General features: G+C 30.8%; 3 protein-coding genes across 3 annotated transcripts; 1 reads left to right on the top strand and 2 right to left on the bottom strand.

The window, feature by feature from the left end:
- Positions 1-1,355: 1,355 nt before the first annotated feature.
- HELRODRAFT_168011 (hypothetical protein) lies at positions 1,356-3,028 on the bottom strand (the record flags this gene model as incomplete). The annotated part of the gene is made up of 3 exons (XM_009013713.1): positions 1,356-1,815; positions 2,127-2,340; positions 2,596-3,028. 3 exons carry the CDS (start codon positions 3,026-3,028, stop codon positions 1,356-1,358), a joined length of 1,107 nt encoding a protein of 368 aa, XP_009011961.1.
- Positions 3,029-5,314: 2,286 nt separating this feature from the next.
- HELRODRAFT_156394 (hypothetical protein) lies at positions 5,315-18,616 on the top strand (the record flags this gene model as incomplete). The annotated part of the gene is made up of 12 exons (XM_009013712.1): positions 5,315-5,396; positions 11,517-11,686; positions 11,755-11,974; positions 12,096-12,220; positions 12,643-12,741; positions 13,203-13,308; positions 14,426-14,486; positions 14,804-14,885; positions 15,106-15,193; positions 17,323-17,542; positions 17,687-17,768; positions 18,557-18,616. 12 exons carry the CDS (start codon positions 5,315-5,317, stop codon positions 18,614-18,616), a joined length of 1,395 nt encoding a protein of 464 aa, XP_009011960.1.
- A 1,926-nt stretch (positions 18,617-20,542) lies between these two features.
- Positions 20,543-25,189, bottom strand: HELRODRAFT_73066 (hypothetical protein; the record flags this gene model as incomplete). Its single annotated transcript, XM_009013711.1, has 10 exons — positions 20,543-21,037; positions 21,260-21,334; positions 21,536-21,592; positions 21,886-22,013; positions 22,182-22,320; positions 22,807-22,899; positions 23,665-23,721; positions 24,291-24,446; positions 24,669-24,806; positions 24,977-25,189. Coding segments are annotated over 10 exons (1,551 nt in total), but the record flags the coding sequence as incomplete, so codon positions are not given.
- Positions 25,190-25,492: the final 303 nt, after the last annotated feature.

Raw genomic sequence — 25,492 nt, 5'->3', positions numbered from 1 at the left:
ATGAGGCACGGGTTAGCATTATCCAATTGAGCTAAAACTTTACAAATGTCATTTTTTAGTCAAGTGGCACAATTTGATAAATCAAATTGGTAAATCCATGAAAATCCAGTATATTAAAAATCTCAGCCGTATATAACAAAAATAATATTGGTCCTAACACCGAGCCCTGTGGCACACCGGTTGAAACCACATGAATTGCCGATAAATCATCCATAAATAACACCTGTTGCGTTCGTTGTAACAAATAAGACCGAAACCATAATTCCACTGTACCTGATAAACCAAAACAGATCGCCAGTCGTCTTAAGAGGATATCGTGATCAACGCAGTCAAAAGCTGCGCTCATATCTAAAAATACCAGCAGGGAGGAATTTCCAACATCGATGTTTTCCAACAAAACCGATAAAACCTGCAACAAAGCCGCTTCCGTTGAATGATGTTGTCTATATCCTGACTGAAACACAGGCAATAAATTGTTCCGGCGTATGTGCGTCAACAGCTCCTTGGCAACAATTCTCTCAATCACCTTTGAAATAAACGAAAGATTGGACACTGGTCTATAGTTGTTTAAATCATTAATGTCCATGCCTGGTCTTTTTAACAGCGGTGTAACAATCGCATGTTTAAGTCTGTTTGGAAAGTTGCCTTGTTTGAAACAAAGGTTAATAAAACTGGTTAAAAACCTAGTAAACAAATTTATATGTTTCTGAAAAATGTGCGTAAGCAAAATATCCAACGAACATGATTTTGATGGAGAACTTAGAACTATTCTTTTAACATCATCTTCAGTGCATACTGGAAAAGTAGAGAACACATTTTCAACTTTGAACTCTGACTGATTGAAGTTTGGATAATCTGCAGTCTTCGTCAATTCTCGAACTTTATCTATTTTATTATTGAAAAACGTTAAAAATTTTTGAGCTGTATGGTTAGTGGCATCTTTTAAACTGCTACTACCAATTTCCTTACACAGCAATTTATTAATAATACTCCAAATTTTTTTTGGATTATTTTGATTATCCTTAACGAGCTCCTTCCAATATAGATTTTTTTTTGAGTTTATATGAAACTTTTTGCTTTCATGGCCATTACCCAGTTTTTTTTATCTTCTTCCTTCAACGTTTTTCTATATCGTTTTTCCATTTTTCTACAATAAGCCTTCGACCGTCTACATTCAGAATCAAACCAAGGTGCCATCGGATCATCTCTAACCTCAACCATACGATAAGGTGCAACTATTTCAGTGATTTTCGTCATTTCGCTTTCAAATAAATTCCATAAATCATCAGTATTTCCACCCTGGCATAATCTATTTAAAGGAGAATCAAGAACCAAAGAAATAAAACGATCGTGATTCATGTTTTTCCAAGATCGAACCATCCTTTTTTTTTCATTCTTATAACTTGATCAATTGATAAACATGCCTGAACCAAACCATGATCAGAGAAAACTCCCGGAGGCAGAACTCGAATATCGAAAACTGGAAAAGACATAGAAGTGATAATCAGGTCAAACACACCTTCTAATTCATGCGTTGGTTCATTTATTCTATTAACAAGATTAAAATTACCAAAAATCTCACATAATGACACACTGTGAGGATCCATGTGTTTCTCTACATGCACATTAAAATCACCAGCTAAGACAACATTGTTACTAAGCAAGGATATTATCTCTAAAACAGCAACAAGCTCCTGAAAGAATAGAGATGAAATTAAAGCCGATCCTGGTCTATAAACAGCCAATAAAACAATATGAGTTCCATTTATTTTTAATTTAATGGCTAATGCCTCAAAAGTCTTTAACACAGGTAATCTGATGAGTTTAAAATTAAAACATTTTTTAAAATAAATTATTAATCCACCATGAAATGGATCATGAGGTCTGACAAAATCCACAAAATTATAACCTGGTGGCATTGCCCATCTAACAGCAATTTCATTACTGGACCCATGCTATGTTTCAGTCAAAACTAAGATATCCAAACCATCGCAAATTACCTCATACACTTTATCATATTTCGACAAAATTGACCTAATATTCAAAAGCCCTAGTCCTATTTTAACATTGTTAAGCATTTTACAACCATTGTTTTTCATATGACTTTTACCTTTACCTTTTATGACTTTTTGAAACTCACGATCCGCCACTTTCCCACAGGTCCTCTGACCCTGTATAAAAAACCTCCCGTACATGCAGCTTCTCTTGACTTTACATTAGCAATCAAACTTTTCAATTCACTCCTCTGTTCAGCAGTCAGATCATTGGCAATCCATACCTTACTAAGTTCTTCAGACATTTGCTTGAGTTTGTATGAACTCTTCATCACCAACTCTTTAGCTGAAATGTTATCCATCACTATCAAAATTGGCCTATTTGTTGATTCAACCCTTTTACCCAGTCTTATTATTCTTTTCATTTAAGAATCTTTGATATCACTCGGCAGTTTCTTGATTATTTCCTTGACTCGATCTCTGTCATTATCTCCTTCAGTTACATTAAACATCATAATGTTTTTTTCTCTCTCTTTTATTTCCTGTGCATCATCTAATGTTTTTTGTACTGTTTTTACTTCAACATTAATGCTTTGCATACCTTTTTTAACCTCCTGGCCAACAACACTTGCCCATGTTTTTTGCAATTCACTTTTAAAATGATCAATTTCAACACTTAACTTGGAACCTGGTTCATCAAGCTTTTCTAATTTTGAATCATTATCTTTAATCATATTTTTGATTATGTCCAGTTCATGTTTTAACGAAATATTCGCAGCATTAATTTGATCCACCTTCAACTTGATTTCATTGTTATTATCATTTACTGTCTTTGTCGATAATCTAATGTTGGATACCGTCTTCAAACAAATATCACAGTACCATTTGAAATTCAACAAAGTACGTGTTACCTCAACAACCTCATCATTTACTCCAACACATTTTGCATGAAAAATATTTTCACATTGAAAACATTGCACACATTGCACACCGTCTTTAGTAACTTTTACGCACTTTTTACATTTACTCGCCATTGTAAAATTCCAGATAACATATCACAACAGAAAATAACAAACGTATATATTACCAATACAGTTTAAACCATTTAATTAATTTTCGAAATATTTAATTAATTTTAATATTAATCCTAAAAATAAAAATATATTAATACTTCCCCTAATTGTAACTATAAATTAATACCAAAATTAACAATATAACATCGAACAAATCACCAAAATAAGAGAAAATTCAAATGCGGCCAAACCGTTCAAAATATATATATACATTCATATATATATATATATATATATATATATATATATATATATATATATATATATATATGTATTTTCAATATTTCAATATTTTATTTATTCATCAATTCAAATCGAACAATTGTAAGAAATGAAAATGATACGGAGATCAAAAAAGAAAAGATCTTATGATAGACCACCGTTAAACAGAAAACTTTAAAATTAAACTTACGTACAGGCTACAAAAAATATTGACAATATAATGAATTGATACAGCATAAAAACATTGACACGTAGTTCAGCGAATAAACCAATAAAAATTAGTTATTGACAAAGTAAAAAAAGAATACAATTCAATGATATTATGATGATCGTGTCCACATACAAACACGAGCTTATACATGTTTACATATAAACACATTTATACACATGCACACATATGCGCACATACACACACATTTATACATTCCTATTCCTATAACGACATATATATAACCCACATATATGTATAATAACATAGCATACCTAAATAGTGATATCATGTATACAGGATAAAAGAAAAGTTTTACAATGATGTTTGAAACAACCCCGTTTGGAGAGAGAAGTGATAGATTGTGGCAGAAGTTTAAACCAAATTTTAGGCGCCATAATAAAAATGCTATCATTTAGAAACAATCCGAAAGTTTATGTATTAAAAAATTAGAAAAGTTAGAAGGTAATCGTTTATTCATAAATTTATACATGAAAAGGGATGCATTAAAAATAAATAATTGAAATATGGTTAGCACGTTTAAAGAGAAAAAATAATCATCAACATGGTCAGTTTGTTTAAGATAAAATATAAGTTTGATAAATCTTTTTTGCAACTTAAATAATTTTAAAATATGAGTTTTTGGAGAGTGACCCCAAATAATATTACAGTACGAAAGATGATGGAAAATAAAAGCGTGGTACAATTGTAAAAAAGTAGGAATATTAAGCTTATGCCTAATTTTGTAATACAATCCCAGTGTTTTGCTAATTCGAGACGCCAGCGAATCAATATGTTCAGCCCACGACAAATTATCAAAAACAACGAGACCCAATATTTTGGCACTTGTTTTCCTTTCAATCAAATAATTATTAAGGTGTAAATTCAGGGGTCCAAATGTATTTGTGAGGAGCACATGTAAAAACATTTTTGATAGTTTACCTTTAAACTATTTTGAGAAAACCAGTTGGTAATAAGTTTTAAATTAGTGTTTATGAGATTAGTATCTTGAGTTAAGGACTTTGATGCATAAAAGAAACTAGCATCATCAGCATATAGGATGAGTTTAAATATTGAATTAACATAAGTCAGGTCGTTAATGAATAATATAAACAACATAGGCCCGAGAATTGACCCTTGTGGGACACCTTTGGGCACTAAAATCTTGCTGGAGTTGACGTCATTAACTCTGACATACTGAGATCTGTTAAGGAGGTACGACCTAAACCAGGACAGCGAAGAGAAGTGATTGATTGTGATAAACCTATATTGTGATAAAGTGATAAATATATATATATATATATATATATATATATATATAGTTGGCATTAATCATTTTAAGTTTCTCGTTTGTCTTTTCAATACTAGAATGTTCTGAAAATTGTCCAATTTATTGAAAATAGAATTATTATTCCAAGTTCATCATGAAAATTTAATAAACTGTTTTTATCCATATTCATCATGCAGATAGGACTTATTTCGATTTTTCAGAGATCATTTTTCGGGCAGCTTTAGTTTATATAGATTCTTTAGACAAAGCAAAGTTAGTTGCTTGGCAAGGTGAGTTACTTAGTTGGTGTCGTATTCTTCATCTTCTTTCTTGTTGTCATTTCCTTGTTTTTCATTGTTATTTGAGTTAATATTAAGGCGCCAAGTTGATAATGATGTAATCATTTTTTGTAAGACGTTAATTTGGGAATCATTGATTTCGTTTCTTTGGGGATCAAACTTTCGTTTTGTTGATTCTTTCGTCGATGGTTTCGACGGGTGTTTTTTTCGTTTTGTAGCTATTTGGCTTATCGCTGGTTGTCGAAGAGATGATAGCAAACGTCCGCGGCGACGAAAGACCACCTGACAATGCCCTGTCCGGGGAAAACAATTTGTTGTCGAATTTGAACGGTAACGTTGTATTACAAATTTAAGGTAAAAAAATTTCAATAACCTCCGTAACTTCATTTTTTTATTTTTTTTTACCTCTTGCTTCTCATTGGTTAAAAACACATATATGGTGCAATACAAAACAAAAACGGATCGCTCAACTTTTGACAGCTTGCTTTTTCTAATTTTGTGCAGCAAATAGTGTTGGGCACAGCGTTCAACCATGCCGAATTCAACTTCCTTTTTAACAATTAATAGTCTATAGAGAAAACATTTAGTTGGTTCACAATATCAACTGCTTTGTTTAAAAAAGTTTCATACCATTTTTTGTGACACGACTTCTACACTAATAGCGTCAAAAATATTGAGTACCAACTTTCGTATATATCTCGCTTCTTAAAAAATCCACATATGAACCAGTAGAGAGTAACAACAGGCTCTGGAGTGGAGCCGTGGCCGCGACAGAAGATAAGAACTTGATGTTTCTCTTTATCTTTCTTATACTTTTTTACATTTTCCAACACATGTAAACAATTATCGCAGCACCAAAAAATTGGAATTCTTCAAAATATCACCAATCAGTTTTTCAGAAGCTTTATTTAAAATATTTTGCATGACGTGCACATTACCAACGATGCATTTCAAATTATTTTTGGAAGAGACCACTTTATTGCATTCCAAACATGTCTAGTTCCCATTTACTTTTTCGTGGCTGAATAAACAGTCAGTCGATCACAAAAAAGATGATAAATCTGTTCAAATAACGTTCATTTCGGTGTTTTTATTTATCTTAAACACGTCAAGTATAAAATTGTTTTAATAACAAATGAAACAAAAACTTACATCTATTTAAAGAACAAAATCATGGGCTCTCTTCACAATGGACGAGCCTTTCATCATGTTTGCCACAGATGCATCCAACATCGAGAAGCCTGAAGGTTTGCTAGTTTCATTTATATTTTTTCTTAAATTGAATAAGTAAAATTAAATTGAAAATTTTTTCTTCCTTGACCTAAAAATGCTGTGTCGTTTTTAATAGAAATTTTTTTACATAAGTTTAAAAATTGTTAATGTTTTTAAATCCTCGATTTCGAAGTGAAGTAACAGATGGTAAAACAGAGATATACAGCTTATTTAATTATAAAAGTTTTTAAACCGCAAAATGTTTAGAAGAAGGGAAGCTGACGCATGTTGTCCAGAATTTAACATTTCAGCTTCGTCATAATGTTACTGACATGTCTGTAAAGAGGCGAATGGCTACGGTTGGTTTTGGAAGGATACATTTTTTTATTTTGACATGATTTTATTTATTTATTTATAAGGTAAACACCGCTACAATGTTTACTACCATTGGAACGAACTGTTCTGCAATTAATTTAATTAAATTTAATTTTGCGTTATTTTTTTAATGCAACTATGTGAAACAGATAATAGGAAATTTAAAGAAATGATACGATGAAATTAAGAATTAATGATATACACGCAGGTTTACAAGTTGTCGCGTGGTCATTACATGCCCCCTCCATTCACTAGCGTCCAGGAGTGGTTCCATTACGCATTTGCCACTAACGATATCGCCACTAAAAGTTTGTTGAGACATGAAATGAAACCTTCATTGAATAAATTGCTTATGATACTCATGACAAAATATTTATTTGCTTTATTGATTTTTTTCACTGTAATTTAAACAAACGTTATGCTATCAAGCTCACTGTGAAAAAAATTAGATGTTGAAGGCTTTAATAATTTAAAAGATGATTATTTGAGCGAATTCGTTCATTTGAAACTTTTACCGCTATTTAATTCAATATTTTCATGAAACACAGCTTGATGAATTTTTAATTCTTGACAAAAAAAGTTTAATTAACAATGCAGATCTTGATAAATTTCCGACAAACCTAACTGGCTCCTCGGATGCTGCATTAGAGGAAAGTCGAAAATTTACTCCTGGTCTTAGAGGACGCATGGCTGAGTACAAACATGACACAGAAATCATATTCATGCTGCCTTCATTTCAAATGAATTTAAAAACAGTTCACTACCAACAATATCAACAGCCGTCAGATGAGGGTTGGTGGACGTTCAGCGTTTTTGATTTGTTAACTGCATTCATTGATATTGTGAATTGGCAGGACGATTTGTTATATAGTAACTTTGAAGAGTCTGTAAATTCTTGTTTGTTAGATGCGAAACCAGTAGTGGAATGCAGCTTTGTTACAGAATTCGATGACCACATATTCGTTGCAATGGATGCGGAAGCTGTCCTCTTCCTTCATGATCTCATCACCAACTACATTAAAGAGAAAGGCCAAAGTTAGCTGACTTCAAACTATTATTATTTTTTTAATTGTTGGGAGTCATTACTATCAAAAATAGTTAAATTAATTTTTTATGGGAATTAAATATTTGGTAGCTTAAATATTTTACAAATTTAGCTAGTGGTGCAAAAGCAGACTTTTATGGAAATTTATTTAGTTAGTTTGTTCAATACAGTTAAAAACCAGATCATTCCTTACTGACTCTAAATTTGAAATAATTGTCTATAGTTGTAGCATTCAATTTTGGAAGTAATCCACCGTTCATGTATCTTTTCATGATTTTCTCTCTTCTCTCTCTTTCTCCTTTTTTTCTATTTTTATCAGATAAAACTGGCTAGAAATTGTCGTTCGTACCGAATCCCTTACAAGGAATGCAAAACATGCATTTTAAGCTTTGCTTTTCAAATTTTATGAGATCATTTTTTTATCGACAAATTTTTAGCCCTGATCGTTAATTTTCAGCTACTTTTGCCTCAATGTCGGATGGGAAACTTCAGCGATCAACCGAATCAGAGAAACCGAGTATGGATAATCCAACAAAAATATTAAAACTCGATTCCAGAGTATTCGACTGCAAGACTTGGCACTTGGAACCAACTGTCAGGTGAAACGATTTTGTGTAAATTAAAAAAAGCAATCTACTTAAGTTATGAAAACATTTGTCAGGTAAGGAATTATTATTCATTGAAAATTTCGGTTATTTTCATATTTATAATATGAGGCTTAAAGTTAGTAGCTATTCGTTAACTTCTTCGTTATTTAATTTCTTCGTTTATACTGCTTCGTTTATGCTCTTTAGAACAGGTTTTAGGTTCTGTTGAAATCAATTTTATCTTGTGTTTTATCAAATTTTCATAATAGTGACTATAGATTATAATATTTTGATCGCTTCATAGACATTATGAATTATTCGTATTAGTACATTTATCGTTAAGATGTTAAACTGGTAAACTTTAAACTTTTTGAATTCATCATAGGTTGTTGTCGTGGGGTGGCAAAGAGATCGACCCTGTAGGGGTAGATTACATATTGCATAAGTTAGGATTTCAACATGCCAGACTAACCATTCCAAAATGGTTGCAGCGCGGTTGCATGGACCCCCTCGATAAGGTGTTGTCCGTGCTCGTTGATAGGCTTATTGTCGCACTACAGGAATCCAACAACGAGTGAATCTCAGTCAGCTATCAATGGTTTACTTGCGACGTAATAACACAATAAAATGATTGGAAAGCATCTATCAAGTTATCTGGCTGGGTGAACATTTTTAAAGATTCTTAATGACCAATTAAATTAATTTCAACTAAATACCAACATATTGTATATCGATTTTTTTCTTCAGTCTAAATTATTTATAAAGCAATAAATAAATTATATTAATGTGGTATTCAAAAATTATTATTCGTAACGGATCAATTTGCTTGGCTGATATTATATTTTAGTTGTAACGTTGTATTCCGTCTGCTTACGTGGTTCATTTTATTTTTTTTAGATATCTTACCACATGCTATTAATTTAAAAAAACTTAAACATCTTCAATTTTATCCGTGTTTTGTTATATGTATATATATATATTGTATATGTATATTTGTTTGTATGTATGTATACATTGTATGCATATATAATATAAATTTTTATATATATTTATTTATTTTTGCTTGTTTTATTTTATTCATTATTTCATTCATCTATATATTTATTTATCGGTAATCGTATTTTTATAACTTATAAAAATACTAATGTTAACATTATTTGAATTTTTTTATTTGTATTCGTTAAACTGCTACATAAAAGCTAATGACAAGAGGAGCACAAAACTAAATCTCACTACTAACATGCGATGTACAGTGTGTAAAAAGACACCAATTGGTGAACTAAAAATCTATTTTCTTTTAAAAAATTGCGCGTGTTATCTTTTTATTTATTTTTAAAGTTTTTTTTAGTTAATTTAATTAATGACTCTAACATTTTTCAATTTCCGATTTAAACGATTAAATAATTTTTTTGGTTAGTTGATTGAACTGTTTTCCAAGACACGTGATGCACCGCTCTTATGACACTTGCATGCACACAAAATCAAAAAACAAGGATGATATGTTTGAATAATTGATATAGCCGAGGCGGAAGGCAGAATACAGAAATACTAGCAATTTTGAAAAAAAAAATTTCAGAATCAATCAATCAATCTATCAATTAGCTTACAAAGCGCTATTTCCGCGATGTTCAACAGCGCTCCTCAATGAATTTTGAAAACAGATGGGTCTTGAGATCCGCTCTGAACTTCGCAAGTGATGGAGAAGTAGTCAGAGAAATAGGTAGAGAGTTCCAAAGAAAAGAAAGAATGAAAAACAAGTTGGTAAAAAACGGAGCGATTCATGCCTATCGAACAATTTTTTAGCAAGATTATATTCAATCACTTGTATAAATTCAGATGGCCAAAATAATTTTTTCGGTGTTGTGCCGCTTTTATGACACTTGCATGCACAGAAAATCAAAAAACAAGGATGATATGTTTGAATAGTTAATTTTAATTTACTAAAATAATACTCAACAATCATTGTTCGGGAATACAAAACTTAATTTAAACGAAAAGTACAACGTTTTTTTATTCGGCTTAAAAATGACTGAAGCCAACTCCCAAAATGTTAAATTTCGCTCAAATTTTTGACCAGGTATAAATTTTATAGATTTTGTTGATAACGTAATTTGTCTAATGTGTAATATATATTTCTCTCTTTCTCTCTCTCTCTATATATATATATGTATGTAATCTACTATGTAATTTATATATGTATATCATGTAAATCAATGCAATCAACTTTAAAAAAATTATTTTATTAAGTATTCTAATTTCTATTCCAAGTATATTTTCTTTCCACATGCAAAGCAACACATTATAGCACGTAATAAGCGCTGTCATCGTTCCTAACGTTCTGCTGTCATTTCATACCTTTCACTGTTTTTCTCTTCGTGTGGTTCGTCGTGCGGCTCTCTTCCTTTGTCATACTTCTTTGTTACTTAGCGGCGTTTCGAACACAAAAATATATTGTGTCATCTAGGTTTTAATTGCAAAAAATTTAACTGCAATAACACATGGCAGACGCGGATATTTTGAATGACAAACCCAACAAATGTGACGTGCTATTTGCAAACGGGACCGCGTTCAGTTACTTGTCAATTGATGAAGTACCAGAAGATGTACAAAAATCGGCAGATGCTCTCAAAGAAAAAGCGAATGATCACTTTAAAAGTATTGGATTAACTATTTTTATGAATGCCTTGTGCTTCTTTGCTTTCTTCTTTTGTGGGTTTGTTTGTGTTTATGCCTTATATGGGGTAAATGGTTTGAAATTATGAATGATCCTTTTCTCTTTTTTCTCCTGTTAGCAGCCGAGCACAGTTCATTACATTATTGTAGTTATTGCTAATATTAATAGTGTCATTCTTATTTTGTTTTATAATTCAATTTAGCACAGCACAAGGCACATTCAGAATTAAATTTGCCACTACAAAATTATTCACAGCATACCCTGCAAAATAATTCATTTAAAAAAAAACAGTGAGAAAACTTTTGAATTCATTTATATTAAAAGAAAATGGTTTAATTTTAACTTTTTGCATTTTTATAATGAATCAAACCAAACAATCAACTGCTTCTTTACTTAATTAGACTTCTTCAGACATGCATCAATGTTTTAACTTTTGTTTTTAAGCAATATTGTATGCTGAAGTGTTGTTATATTGACTTGGAAGATTATATATTTAATTTTATTAAAGTAATTTAATTTAAAACAAAAACTGCATATTTAACTTTTCTAATTTTCAGAAAAAGATTATGACAAATCTATCGACTTGTATACAAAGGCTATTGAACTAAACCCTTTTGTTGCTTCCTATTATGGAAACAGGAGTTTTGCATATATAAAAACAGAGTTTTATGGTTATGCATTGGCTGATGCAGACAAAGCTATAAAACTTGATCCTAAATATGTTAAAGTAAATTAATTTTTTTTTTAAATTATGCTTTCTACTTTTATTAATTTGATTATTTGTTTATTTAAAAGGCATACTACAGAAGAGCCACTGCTAACATGGCACTTGGTAAATTTAAATTAGCTCTTAAAGATTTTGAAGCAGTGACAAAGAGTCATCCAACTGATAAAGATGCTCAGAAAAAATACAATGAATGCAACAAAATTGTTACAAGAATAGCTTTTGAGAAGGCAATATCTGTTGAGGAAAAAAAGAAATCTGTTGTCGATCAAATCAATCTTTCTACCATATGTAATTTTTTCAGTTTTTCATCCCTACAGCTAGTTTTAATTGTATTTCTTATCAGTCATTTCTCTAGCTATAATATATTTCTCAAGCTATAATATATTTTTTGAAAAATTAAATAATGCAGCTGTTGAGTCAGATTACGATGGTCCAAGACTAGAAAATGAGGAGAAAGTCAGTCTGAAATTTGCATTGGATTTAATGAAAGCGTACAAAGATCAAAAAAAGCTTCATAGGAAATATGCTTACACAGTATTGATTTTCATACATTAAGACCAAAATGTTATCAACGTATTATGAAACTTTTATTTTTTCAGATTTTGCTAGACGCAAGAAAATATTTCTCTGAGCAGTGTTCTATGGTTGATATAAAAGTTGATGATGTAAGTTTTCCATAAAATCATTTTTTATACTTTTTTCAATTTTAGATTTATTGAGACTTTAAAGTTTTATTTATAAAAACAGTGAATGAGAGTTTAAAAATGTTTTTGTCTATTAGGGAAGAAGTTTAAAACAGCTCGAGTTGCATTAAAAAGATTGTAATGACAGCGAACATCATTAACATAATATAATGAGTTGCTATGTATGTACTTAACATGCAAATTTTATCCTAAAACTTAAGAAAAGCAATATACAAAATTATAAAAAATAAGTTTGAAAACATTTCTGCATAGGGCAAGAAGTTTACTGTGTGCGGCGATGTTCATGGACAGTTCTATGACTTGATGAATATATTTGAACTCAATGGCATTCCATCGGCTGACAATCCATATGTAAGCTCTGTTTTGGTTGATTTATTTTCAATTTTCCTCTAATATACTCTTCATATGTAGCTGATATTTTTTATGTTTTTTGTTGGGTGTGGTGAGAGGATATAAGCTCTTTTTATCTAACTAATATGTCCTTAGTGGAATGAATAATGCAGTACCATCTATAATATGGTTCTGTTTTATTAATCTACCAGAAATATTAGGCTAATAAAAAATTCATGAAGCTTAATAACTAGCACTTTAATAACCAGTTGTTCATAGTTTCCCCTTTTGCAGTTTGAAAAATTAAATGAAAGCCATACAATTTTTGAGGTGTCCATTTAATAGTACACCTCTCTACAATCTGTTTTAGGTGGATGATGTTGTTGATAATCGTGTTGATGAACAATGTATTTGAAGAATAAATGAATGATAACATACGGCTGACTTGTTTAGTTAACTATATTAATGAAACTTCGCCGCAGTTGTTCAATGGGGATTTTGTTGATCGAGGATCATTCTCCGTTGAGTGTATTTTCACCTTGTTAACATTCAAGTTGTTGTATCCTAACCATTTCTTTATGTCTAGAGGTTGGTTGGCCAAACATCATTCCAATTAGAGTTATACATAGATATATATGTACTTTTAATAATTGTTTGTTTATTATATTATTAGATAGTTAATGTTTTTCAAAAAGTAATTTTTTTTCAAAATTCGACTATGACATTGTTTTCCGATTGAAAGAATAGGATCTCATTCAGATCTTCTGCAAATTATTTCTTCTGCCAAGTTAAGCATTCTTGTGCAAACTTGAAATAAAAGACTGTTGTTTTGAAGTTTAAACTGTGCTATTCACTAACTAGTATACACATTTTAAATAATTGCAAGCATTATATTTAAAGAAATGTAAAAATACTTACAAGTATAATTCGAGGCCATAATCAACATGATACTCTTGACTGTTTGGCGTGGTTGAGTGTCAAAAGGATTAATTGGACCATTTTTTACTAAAGTTATGATAGATCCCACTTGCTTGAACGTTCTGCTACAGTCATGTATACCAGGCACCAGAGTAGGCTATGAAGATGGAGAGTTTTATGTTTGACAATGTTAATGTATATTGGATAAAGGGATTTTGTTGGGTATCCTTCCTATTCACCAAACCTCACAGCCAGATTTTTTTATGAGAAATCCTGAAAGACAGCGCCATGAACTTAGCCAAAGTTGGTGAATTTAGTAAAGTCACTAAGCGTGATGCCAGCCCAAATATACCAAAGAAACTGTATTATGGTGTTTGTGATTTTATTGCTTGCTTACTCAGCAGTGTCCGAATCCAAATGGATTGAGAGCAGTGAAAAATGAGACTTGTAAATATTTTAAATTTTTATATAATAAAATTGTAATAAACACTGACTTTATGGTTGTTTAAAATGGATTTACATCTTTCTGAGTATTCTCTTCACAAAGGCAATTCTTTTGCAAGTTTTGCATGCTAAACATGCATACTATAATAATTTCTACATTCAAATCCCTTTTGCCATCAATCAAATTTTTTTTTCCTTCTTTCCTCCTACTCATGTTAGTCACATCGTGTTGTGGCATTATGTCGACGCAGATTCATAAAGTTCGTATCATATTTTAAATTAGATAAGTATTGCATTTCATATATGTTGCATCTTCAAACTCTTTTCCTACGTTCAAAACCAGGAAATCATGAGAGTGAGACAATGAATCAAATGTATGGTTTTGATGGGGAAGTGAAATCAAAGTAACTTAATTTTTCACTTTTATACATATTTCAAAATTATTAGTTCTATTGCGTTCATCCATTTTTCATTAATTGCTGCTTATTAGTTACATAATTTGTTTGCTAAATCATGAACAAAAACTTGAATTAGATTTTAACATTAAAAGTTTCGTAAAATATAGCGGTAATTTTGCTTTTCTTTGAAATAATAAACTGTTCAAATTAAAAAAGTTTATTTGCTTAAGAACGAACTGAAAATGCTTGTATTTTCACTGGTCAAAACATACAAAAAGTTATGAATGAATGCATTATAAAATAAATATGCTCTATGTTTTCAGGTATACAGGCCAGATGGCCACACTTTTTACAGAAGTCTACAACCTGCTGCCATTATCCCACTGCATCAATAACAGCATTTTGGTTGGCGTGTTCTTATAAACTTCATTTAATTTCCTCATTAGATTGCAATATGACTGACCGTTTCTTGCTTTTGTATTTCAGTTTCTTCTTTATATATATCTATCTTGAAACAATAATGTCCTCAAACTTTTTATGATCTTGTTTTGATGAAAAAGATTATTATAACCAACCACTATAAAGTTGACTGCATTTTAATTTGAAATGCCTTAAAACCCTGAAGGTGATGCATGGAGGATTGTTCTCTGATGATAACGTGACACTCGACGACTTGAGAAAGATTGAGAGAAACAGACAACCACCCGAATCAGGTTTGTTGCATTTTTTATTTTAACATCCCATGATACTTTATTACTTCAAGGCTAACACTCCATGTTAATTCACTTACGTGCTTACGTCATACATTACGTCACTTATATGTCAACATCGTGGGTTACTTTATTTATGTGTCGATATGATGTGTTATTTATATGCAAATTATCATCTTCTGTTGCTGGTTCGCCTTGATGTTAACATCCGATATTTCATCATATCATCCATTTTAACATTATTACGATGCATCTACGTTTCTTTTTTGAAAAAACTTTATTTTTATTTTCAGCTCAACATTACCGTTTTTTAAGATTTGGTAAATGCAGTGTTGCGCCTAAAAAAATCTTTTTTACAATTCATTTCTGGCAGCATATATTGAAACTTTACATTAGAAAACTCAGCACAGTAGTTGGGAATAACTTATAAACTTGGCCAGGTAGATGATCTCAAACACCCAGCAACGTATTTCAGTGTTATGCTGGATCGCAATCTTTTGATGAAAACCCATATGCTGACTATTTTTTCTTTCATTGTGATATTCCAAAATTTAGATCTTATCATTTTGAAAAGGGAAGATGATTTTTTACCAATGATTTAAAAATTTAACACATTAAGTTGAAATAATTTAAAGAATTATTTGAAGATAGAAAGGCAATGAAGTTTGCGCTCTTGAAGCCAACTTATGATTGGTTATAAGAGGTATATACAAATTTGGCAATGCGACAATAGAATGATGTTTATTCAAATGTCAATACTAGTTGAAATCTATCAAACCTTCTCCAGTTTCATCCCAAAATCTAGTCATGTTTTTCAGCAAGAGCAAATTTTTAAATGCTCTCCTTATTTATTTTTGTTACTGCATTGTTCATTCCTTATTTTGTTTATACCAACCTTCTGACGTTCTTGTTTTCTTCTGGGTATTTTCTCTCTGGCCCACTGCTGTTTATAGAATTTTTATAAATTATTTTTTTGCAGCTTTATTATGCTCTGAACATAAGTTGCACAGGCTTTCAAGTTTAAACTGGTCATCATTTCGTTCATTTTCTATTACTTTTAACATATATTATCTGCCTCTTAATCTTGTTTATCTACCTTGTCTTGATATAAAGTCTTCCATATTTCTTTTATAACTTGTATTTTTCTTATATGTGCTTCTTGAAACACTTCTTGAACGTTAAAAAATTTATTTAAAACTCCATTTTGTAATTTTATAAATTTGTTATGCATACTCATCATTGAAGATTGCAAGGGTTTGCAAAACTTTTTGAATCTATGCAGCTTTACTGTGAACTATTTGGTATTAGCTATGCAACACTATCTTAAACCAAATGCTGCAAAAATCTCTAAAACAGCACAAATTCTCTAACGATAATATTTTTGTAAACTTCGAGACATGATAAACAGTCCACAGAGTCTCGAAATGAAGCACTTCAGTCCCGCTTTTAATTCCGCGTTATAATTATAATTAGATAGAAGGTTTGACAAACATTGTATTTCTTCCACATGCCGTTGTTGAAAACTTACTGACAGAATTTTTTGGCACATCACTACTGTGTACCGTTGCAGTTCTTTTCACTGTGGCTTATTAACTTAACTTTCCTTCTGCATATTCATAACGGGCTGATTTTTGCTGAATCTCACTGCTTTAAGGTTTCAGTTCATCGAAACATCACCCACTTCATTTCTACTCATCGAACGTTTGCATTTTGTATTATCTACCTCTATCTTGTTCATTATTTTGCACATCAACGTAGTCCTATTAATGGTTAATGCTCATATTTCACTATTCAACTTTTCAAGAAACATCTTATAGAAACTTTTACATCAAGTCAAACTACCCACGTGCCTTATTTAGCTCATTGCGCTCCCAAAGTTCACATGTGATCGTAGGAGGCATCACACAATTGAGCAATGAAGTTCAATATAATGATGTCTGCTTAAGTGTCATCACCAATGATTGGTGAATTAATTGTATTATGAGCAGTGCCTAGTACGTCTTTTTATTTGTACTACACATGTGTTTAGGTATACAATTATAACATATTAGGGATTTTTTGTGATGCAGATGTTGGTCAAAGAATTTAAAAATTACCATTGCATGTTTTTTTGATTGAATGGCTGACTGCAGGTCTCATGTGTGAGTTGTTATGGTCTGATCCGCAGCCTCAAAATGGTCGATCGCCGAGCAAACGAGGAGTGGGAATACAATTCGGTCCCGACGTCACCAAAAAGTTCTTGGAGAAGAATAACTTGAAGTATATAATAAGAAGCCATGAAGTGAAACAAGCTGGCTACGAAGTGGCCCACAATGGTCAATGCATCACTGTTTTCTCTGCTCCTAATTATTGGTCAGTTGTGCCGATAACTATGCCATATTTGCATATTTCAATTCTTGTTTTTCACTAGTTCTTATTTCTTTTACAAGTTAATCTTATTTGTTTCATTTTACTGGTTGTTTTAATAATAACAAGAGTATATATTTCATTATACAGTGATACCATGGGCAACAAAGGGGCGTTTGTAACATTGAAAGGTGGAGACTTAACTCCAAAGTTTACATCTTACGAAGCTGTGGTTAGCATTTCAAGAGAAATAATCCTCGTATTTTCATTTTAATAACTTTAAATCAGTTAATTAACCAACACACACAAGCAACAACTTGTTAGTTAGTTTGTGTTCAATCTGATCTCTGCAAAAATTCTCTAAATTACAGGTTAACGGTTATTTTAGTGCCAGGATATTTTGAGCTGATCTTTTTATCAATTTAATGCTCTGGATTTAAAATCTGTTTTCATTCTTCAAAATTCATTCTCTGTCAAACGAAGAAAATGTTACAACACGCGAGAAAATATGTAAATAATAAAATAAAGTTAAATAAGGGGAAATAAATGTAAAATAATAAGGTAATATATAGAACAAATTATTTTAATAAAATTTTTAATTTTTTACGATTTTACATTGCAAATTTTGCTATTCAAAATCTTCAGCTTTTTTCCTTGAGCTCAAATTTTTTCTAATTATCTTTTTTAATGATTTGTTTTTAGTAAAGTAGTAATAAATTTTATTTTTTTTTATAAGTTTAAAAAATATTTTTATATACAGATATCAACAAAATGTTTGTCAATGAAACATATATAATTTCTAAATGCTTAAAAAGTTAATTCTTAGTGACATTCCAAACCAGGGTTTGGGAAAGTTCTTTATCAAACTTGGCAAATAAAATAATAGCTGATAGAAAAAACGACTTCATATGGCTGAAGTTAGCTTCAAAATGTTTGGCACAAAAAATTTTTGTTGGCCTGTAGTTGTTCTTTTAGGGAAAATAAAATTATTAAAAATTATTTTTAAATTTTTATCAACAGCCTCACCCGAACGTCAGACCTATGGCTTATGCCAATTCCCTCTTGTCACTGCTTGCTTGAACTGTTTTTTGTATGATTCTGTTAATTTCGTCACCAATTTTTCACAGCAAAATAATGTGAAGTATCACTTATAATTTCTTACTGACTGTCTAAATTTCAAACAACTGGTACAACTTTATTTGCACCATTCGCACTCACATGCTTTGAGTTGGTGAGTTTGTTGTTGACCCGCCACCAGGCAGATAAATTAGCGTGTACAGTTGTTAGTGATAGATAAATAGTCGCATGGTTATTGATTTCATAATTTATAATGCCAATAAATTGTTTACTTATAATCATTTTTTACGTTTTTAATTTACAAATATAATTTTTAAGACTTTTCAGTTTTGCATTGTTTAAGATATGTTTTATAAAATGCAATTGGATTTGATTCAATTTGGAGTTGTCAATTTTTATATGCCTACGAAGAATATAATTATTTGTACAACATCACGTCTGAACATGCCGTTGTGTTTGCAATAAAGAGCATGCATTTTTAATAAGAATGCACGTGAAATATCCGTTTATAAAAATCATTTTTAAAATAAAATTATTCCAAAAAAATTGAACACAACAAACCTCATGAATATAAACAAAAAACAAACGGACATATATCATTCATTAAAAAACATCATATGATTGAACTATCCGTCCGTTAAATGGAAAGTGCACGCAAGCTTTTATGAACAGGTGGAATATTATGTGGTCGCGTGTTATTACCTATTTCTACCATTTAGTTTCGCACATGTCAACTTCATTTGCCTTCTTTGGACATCTACATCCATTGCCACGTCACATCTTCCAATTTTTTCAGCATTGTGTGACATGGGGAAGGCCTGTATTATAAGTATTCGCGACGTTTGATATCAAAATAAGCACCAGAACCACTTCTGAAATTAGATAAAGGCACATCATTGCTAACAAATCTTCATGTATTCAATGTAAAAAAAACTGGCTCTAACATGAACACGACTGGCTCACTTTGAAAAACCTTAAGACAACGAATGCCCACTTAAGAAAATCGGTGCACGTGCTGGTGGTCAGTTTGAATCAAATACTGTCCAGATTCATTTTAGTTGATTCACATATATATATATAACAATGAAATATCAATAATGTGACAATAGCGCAATAAGAGGGAGTTGTTGGTGTCCATTTGCGTGTTGGGAAAGTCGTAGGTAACGAAAAGTGAATAATTCAATAAAAGTTCAATCCGGTAATTTGAAAAATACATGCTCATAAATCTTGCGACAAAAGATTATTGCAGTTCGAATAAATTAAATAAAAAAAAAGAGTGAGCAGCGTTCCACTAGAACGAATCTCAATAATTTAACATCAATATACTCTATTCACAATTTGGCAATAAAACATGAAACCATATGACGTATTGTAACATACTGAGATAGAAATAAATAGAAGCATCTCGTTAAGAAAATATATGCTTGTCGTTAGTTAGAATACTCTTGAAGGTAATTTCCCGACGACAAAATCTTATCAGCTGCTCTTCTTGCTGAAAGTGTTTCTATTGTTGGCGGTGGTTGTGATGGAGTGTTGGATCATCTGCTGATTACCACCTTGCAACAACTTCAACCAGACTGGTCCAATGAACTACAAAATGTATGAAATCAACAAAAATGATTAAACATCCTGTGATACATAGTTCATTAAAAACATACAATATAAGCTGACGGGAGGCAACTTTTTAAAATATCAATGGATGCGGTGTTTAAAAAAATGACGTTTTAAACCTACAGTATACTAACTAAAAAGTCTTCGTTAAATTTAATGTTAAATTTCAACACATTCTTTTATGTTTACAAAATTTATTCCAGTGTAATGTTGTTCAAACCAATTTTAGCAAATTTTACTAAGACTGAATGAAACTGCAGACGTAGTAAAAATGCAGAGGCGGTAGATACCACGGGGAATCAAGAGACAGACAAAAAATTACACAGATAGATATCGTAAAATTTTGTGATAAAAAATTAAAAAAAATGGAGTAAAACTCACATTTTCCCAGAGTGCAGATGCCAAATCATCTATGCTTTCTCCCAGCTCCCTCATCTCACCTGTGTACCTGGTGTAGACCCATACACTCAACACCCCGATGGCAATCAACATAATAAGGTTGGATAAATTTGCTAATGGAGTCAAATGAATAATGTTCATCACTCCATTTAAAAAATAGAAGGCAACTATGGTGCAGAAGAGAACAGCTGGTGTTTTGGCTGCAGCTAGAACGTTCTTTGACTCGTTGTGCTTAATCAAATATTCGTACTGCTCAGCTATTTCTTTATCTAGCTTTTGTCGGTAGGATGCACTGAACTCTGTGCCACCCATCTTTCGACATGTATCGAACATCTTTATTGCCGAATCTTTGAACCGAACATGTTGAGAGAGAAGGATTTCGGGATTAACGTATGGGCGATTCCCGCCACAAATCTGGTCCAACAAATTTTAAATTTCAGATAATAAATGTGTAAAATTGAAGTCACATGTAAAATGATTGATTGCAATGTTATATTTGAAAAATGTTTCTACATTTTTTAATTGAATCATCACAAATATTTGATTGTTTTATTAATCAGAACATTTTAAAAATATTGTGATTTCAGCAAACTGAAAACATTCCGTGGTAAAAATCTGCAATGTTAAAGATATCACCACCTCTTCCATTTCTTTTATGTAATGTTCTTTAGAATTGGCAACAGCACTCAAGTTGTTGGCTTCTGCTGTGGCCTGTACAAATATGTCATGTAAATTAAACTACATGGAGTACACATAATAACTTTATTCGGTCTAAGTGCAAGTAATTGAAGGTACACAATTTTTTCTTTTTAACACTATTAATACAAACCTACAAATTTATATTAGTTCCTAAGAAGCAAAGAAAACAAAGAAGCCAATAAACTATTGATTTAACAAAAAAATAAAACTAACAATGAGCATTGACTTTGGCTCTGGAATCTCATCTCCTTGATACATTTTCAAGTAAGCCTAAAATGTTTGAGAAACATGATGCATTGCATACCGTGAATATATAAAGAAAAAAGTTTTAATCATTCCATTAAGAGTTATTATCATAAACTATAAACGAGCTTGTGAATCTATCAAAAAAATTTACTGCTCTGTTTGTGCCTATCTAGGCCTATCTATGCAGTAAATTGAGATAAACTAGAAGATCAAATAAGTTTTGAGCAGATGCTGTACATTCAATAGAATTTAAATAAAAATCAGCAGAATATGTAAGATTGAATGTTTTCTGATCTTGAAAAAGACTGAGAACTAACTTTGAAGTATTCCAAAAGTTCCCTGCAAGTAATTTTGGAGCCATTGATTTCTTTAACAATAAGTTTGTCAGCAGACAGGAGAGCTGGTATGAATTTCTTCAAATGCTCTTTGAATTCTGGAGTGATATCTAATATTACGTTGATTAAATTAACTACGGTGCAATGATTTTTCTCAATCAACATTACATCCAAAATATAAAATGAATAACAGCAGAGAGCTTATATTTTAAAAGTTCACCTTAATTCCAAACAACACTTCCTAGAAAAAAATGCATGAAAATCTTGATGGAACTGACCTGACAATCTGCCATCAAAATATGGATTGGTGGCCACTTTGAGACCAGGATGTGGCATGAGGTAGCAACCAATCTTGTGAAAACATGATCGAATGTGCCTTCGCAATTGTTCTAATTCTGAATGCTGGCCTTCTACTATCTGTTCTAGGGAATGGTTAAGAGCAAGCATTTATAATCTTATTATCCTTTGAAAAGTTTTTTAAAATTATTTTCGCATTCTAGAATGGAGATAAAAAATTATTTAATATTTCAGTTTTTTCTGGCTTCCAACATAAAAAACAATAACTGGTACTTTTTCCAAGCAGCTAACAACTCAGAGAATGACAAACGCAAATGCTTTTAACAATTTTATATAATACTTGAGATTTACTAGTGACGGTAATTGCTGATTAAAAATTGTGACAAAACAAGGGGCAACAAATTTAACATTGCCTCAATTACTAAACAGTTATCAAATGTCTCCGAATAAAGATTATAATTTCAATTTGAACATAAGTAATGCAAGCATCAAGTCATTCTATTGACAAAAAATCAACTACTGGACCCATCACATGTCAATGGTGAGATGAACAAACGAGCAAAAAATGAAATAAATAAAAAATGAAATATGTTGAACATAGAGGACCTTGAGTCGCTTATCAATCAGTTCCTGTCCTCCAACATTTCCATAATCATGTTCATATGGATACTGCCAATCTCGAACAAAAAAGTGCAAGTCCTATGGAATGAACAAAACTTTCAAGCAATTAATTATATAAATATATATATATTATATATATATTAATTAGTTGATAATTACCAATTGGTTATTATAATTGTGTTATGCCAGGTAGTTATTAATATGATCTAAGGTTTGCAATATTCATCTACATGAATAATTATTTCAAAGAATCTTAATACAACAAAACATTAAATAGCAGGTCATTACATCTCAGCTCATAAAGCAATTACATAAAGATGATGATTATATTTAATAATGAGAGAAATAATAATATATATAATTTAAGCCTTTGCAATGAGAAAAGTAATAATATATATAATTTAAGCCCTTGCATTAAATAATCACATCAGAAGATGTTCATGGAATATTTATTAAACCACCGTAATTTACTTGGTATTATTTCCACAGCATTCAAAGGCAGACACTCTTAAACTTTAACAAAGACAAAGCTTAAAGATGTGCATATGGGCAGAATAGCAGATTGTACATTTCAGTACAGTGGTTCTCAGCCTCATTTTTTAGGGTTGATTGGTAATTTGCGAGTTTACTAATATGCCCCCCTACTTATTACTACGAATATAGTAAATGGTTCAATAAATCATAATTTAATTATGATTAAAAAATTATTTTGAGTTTTAGTTATATGATACATAGAAACTCCTTGCACCCAAACTGGGTTTTGAAAAATTGTTATCAGTGAAGCTCATTAAAGAAATATAAAAATTTAAAAAATAGGTGAAAATAATTAAACAGGTAACCAACTTGAAAAGGTTTGGCATTGCTATCTTCCATGGCCAGTCGACCATATTCTGTAAATAGCTGAATTAAGAATTGTAAACTTAATTTAATAACAAAATAATTAACAGAAAAATATTAGGAGGATAAGATGGACCACAAGCAAATTAATGTTAAGAATTCAGTAGAATTTATAAAATATTATATTAAATATGGTCTCCTTTCTTTCACTCTCTCTCTCTCTCTCTCTCCATATATATATATATATATATATATATATATATATATATATATATATATATATATAAATATCTACTATGAGATATTATGAGATATTATACATAGAGAGAGAGAGAGAGAGAGAGAAAAGAGAAAGAGAGGGAGGGAGAGAAAATTATATATATATATATATATATATATATATATATATATATATACATATATATATTATTACCAACATATATATATTATGTATATATATAAATATATATAAGCCCTGGGCTTTTTGTGCCTCCTACGGTTGGGCACCGATAAACGTGCATGATGATGATGGTGATGATATATATATATATATATATATATATATATATATATATATATTATATATGTGTGTGTGTGTGTGTGTGTGTGTGTTTGTGTGTGTAATTAAGCACCTGTAAGTGTTGTAGATCATCTTCTTGTATGTTCAGCATTATGTTGAATACTTGCACAGAACTCAGCAGCTGACTTAAAGCAAAAACAGTAGCACAGTCTTTAACAGTTGATAAGCTATCAAAAGCTCCCTGGGTGTCCATTAATAAGACAACAACCTGTCCAAAGATCATCAAATTTTAATTATTTATTTATCATATGTGTTAACATCTTTGTGCATCTGCATGGTAGCTGGATATATTTAAAAGGTTTAAAATTGAACCAATCTAACGCTAAAAAATAGACATAAAACCAAATAAACAACAACAACCACGGAAATTACTTTAATACAGTGTTTAACTTTAAGCAATTAAAGAATAAATGATGAGTTGGTCTAGAACCTCTTCTCCAGTTTCTGGGATTGTCATGGTAAATGGTTCACTCCAAAGCAAAATTCCAGTTGTGTCCCTTTCTGCCCCACCTCTCCATGGAAAGCCATCGAGAGGGGAATCCTCATCACCCAGCCAATCCGCTGAGTTCTTCAGATTATTAATTTTTTAACTATTAACTTACATTTAAAATAGTTCAGTAATGATACAAACATATCAAAAATTTACTTTTATTATTTTAAATAAAATTTCATGTTTATAACACAAAGTTGCAAATAAATTAAAGTTAAATAAATGAATATGAAATAATAAACATGAACAAAAGATATAATACTTACATAAGCATTGAGATACCTCAGGCAGAAGTCAAGAAAAAATGATTTTCCTTTTCTGAAGGCTCCAGCAACCGATAAGACCACCACTTTCTTGTCTCTCACATTTGGATTCATTAAAATCTCTGATAGTGCTTCTTCATTGAGTTCAAACAAGTGATCATCTTTTGCTTCCACTACTTGGACTGGTTGCCCTTTCAACTTAACTCCACTTGCTGACACTTAAAAATGTTATAGTTCAATTTACAATTTAATAAATTGCAGTTGTTATTATTTTAATATACTTAATAGAGCTAAACTTACTTACACTGATTACTTAGAAAATATTTATAGTCTTTATTTTACTAAAATTCAATTAACTACTAACAAAGAACTAACTAATAATTATTATTAGTATTAGTATTATTATTAGTATTTGTATTATTATAATAATTAATTAATTATTATTAATTTTTCTAACAAAAAAACTAATGAAATAATTAATAAAATAAAAATAAACTAATC

The sequence above is a fragment of the Helobdella robusta genome (assembly GCF_000326865.2).
Source record: "Helobdella robusta unplaced genomic scaffold HELROscaffold_12, whole genome shotgun sequence".
Taxonomy (NCBI): Eukaryota; Metazoa; Annelida; class Clitellata; order Rhynchobdellida; family Glossiphoniidae; genus Helobdella; species Helobdella robusta.
The sequence above is the reverse complement of the archived record's forward strand: the minus strand, read 5'-3'. Positions and strand labels throughout refer to the sequence as shown.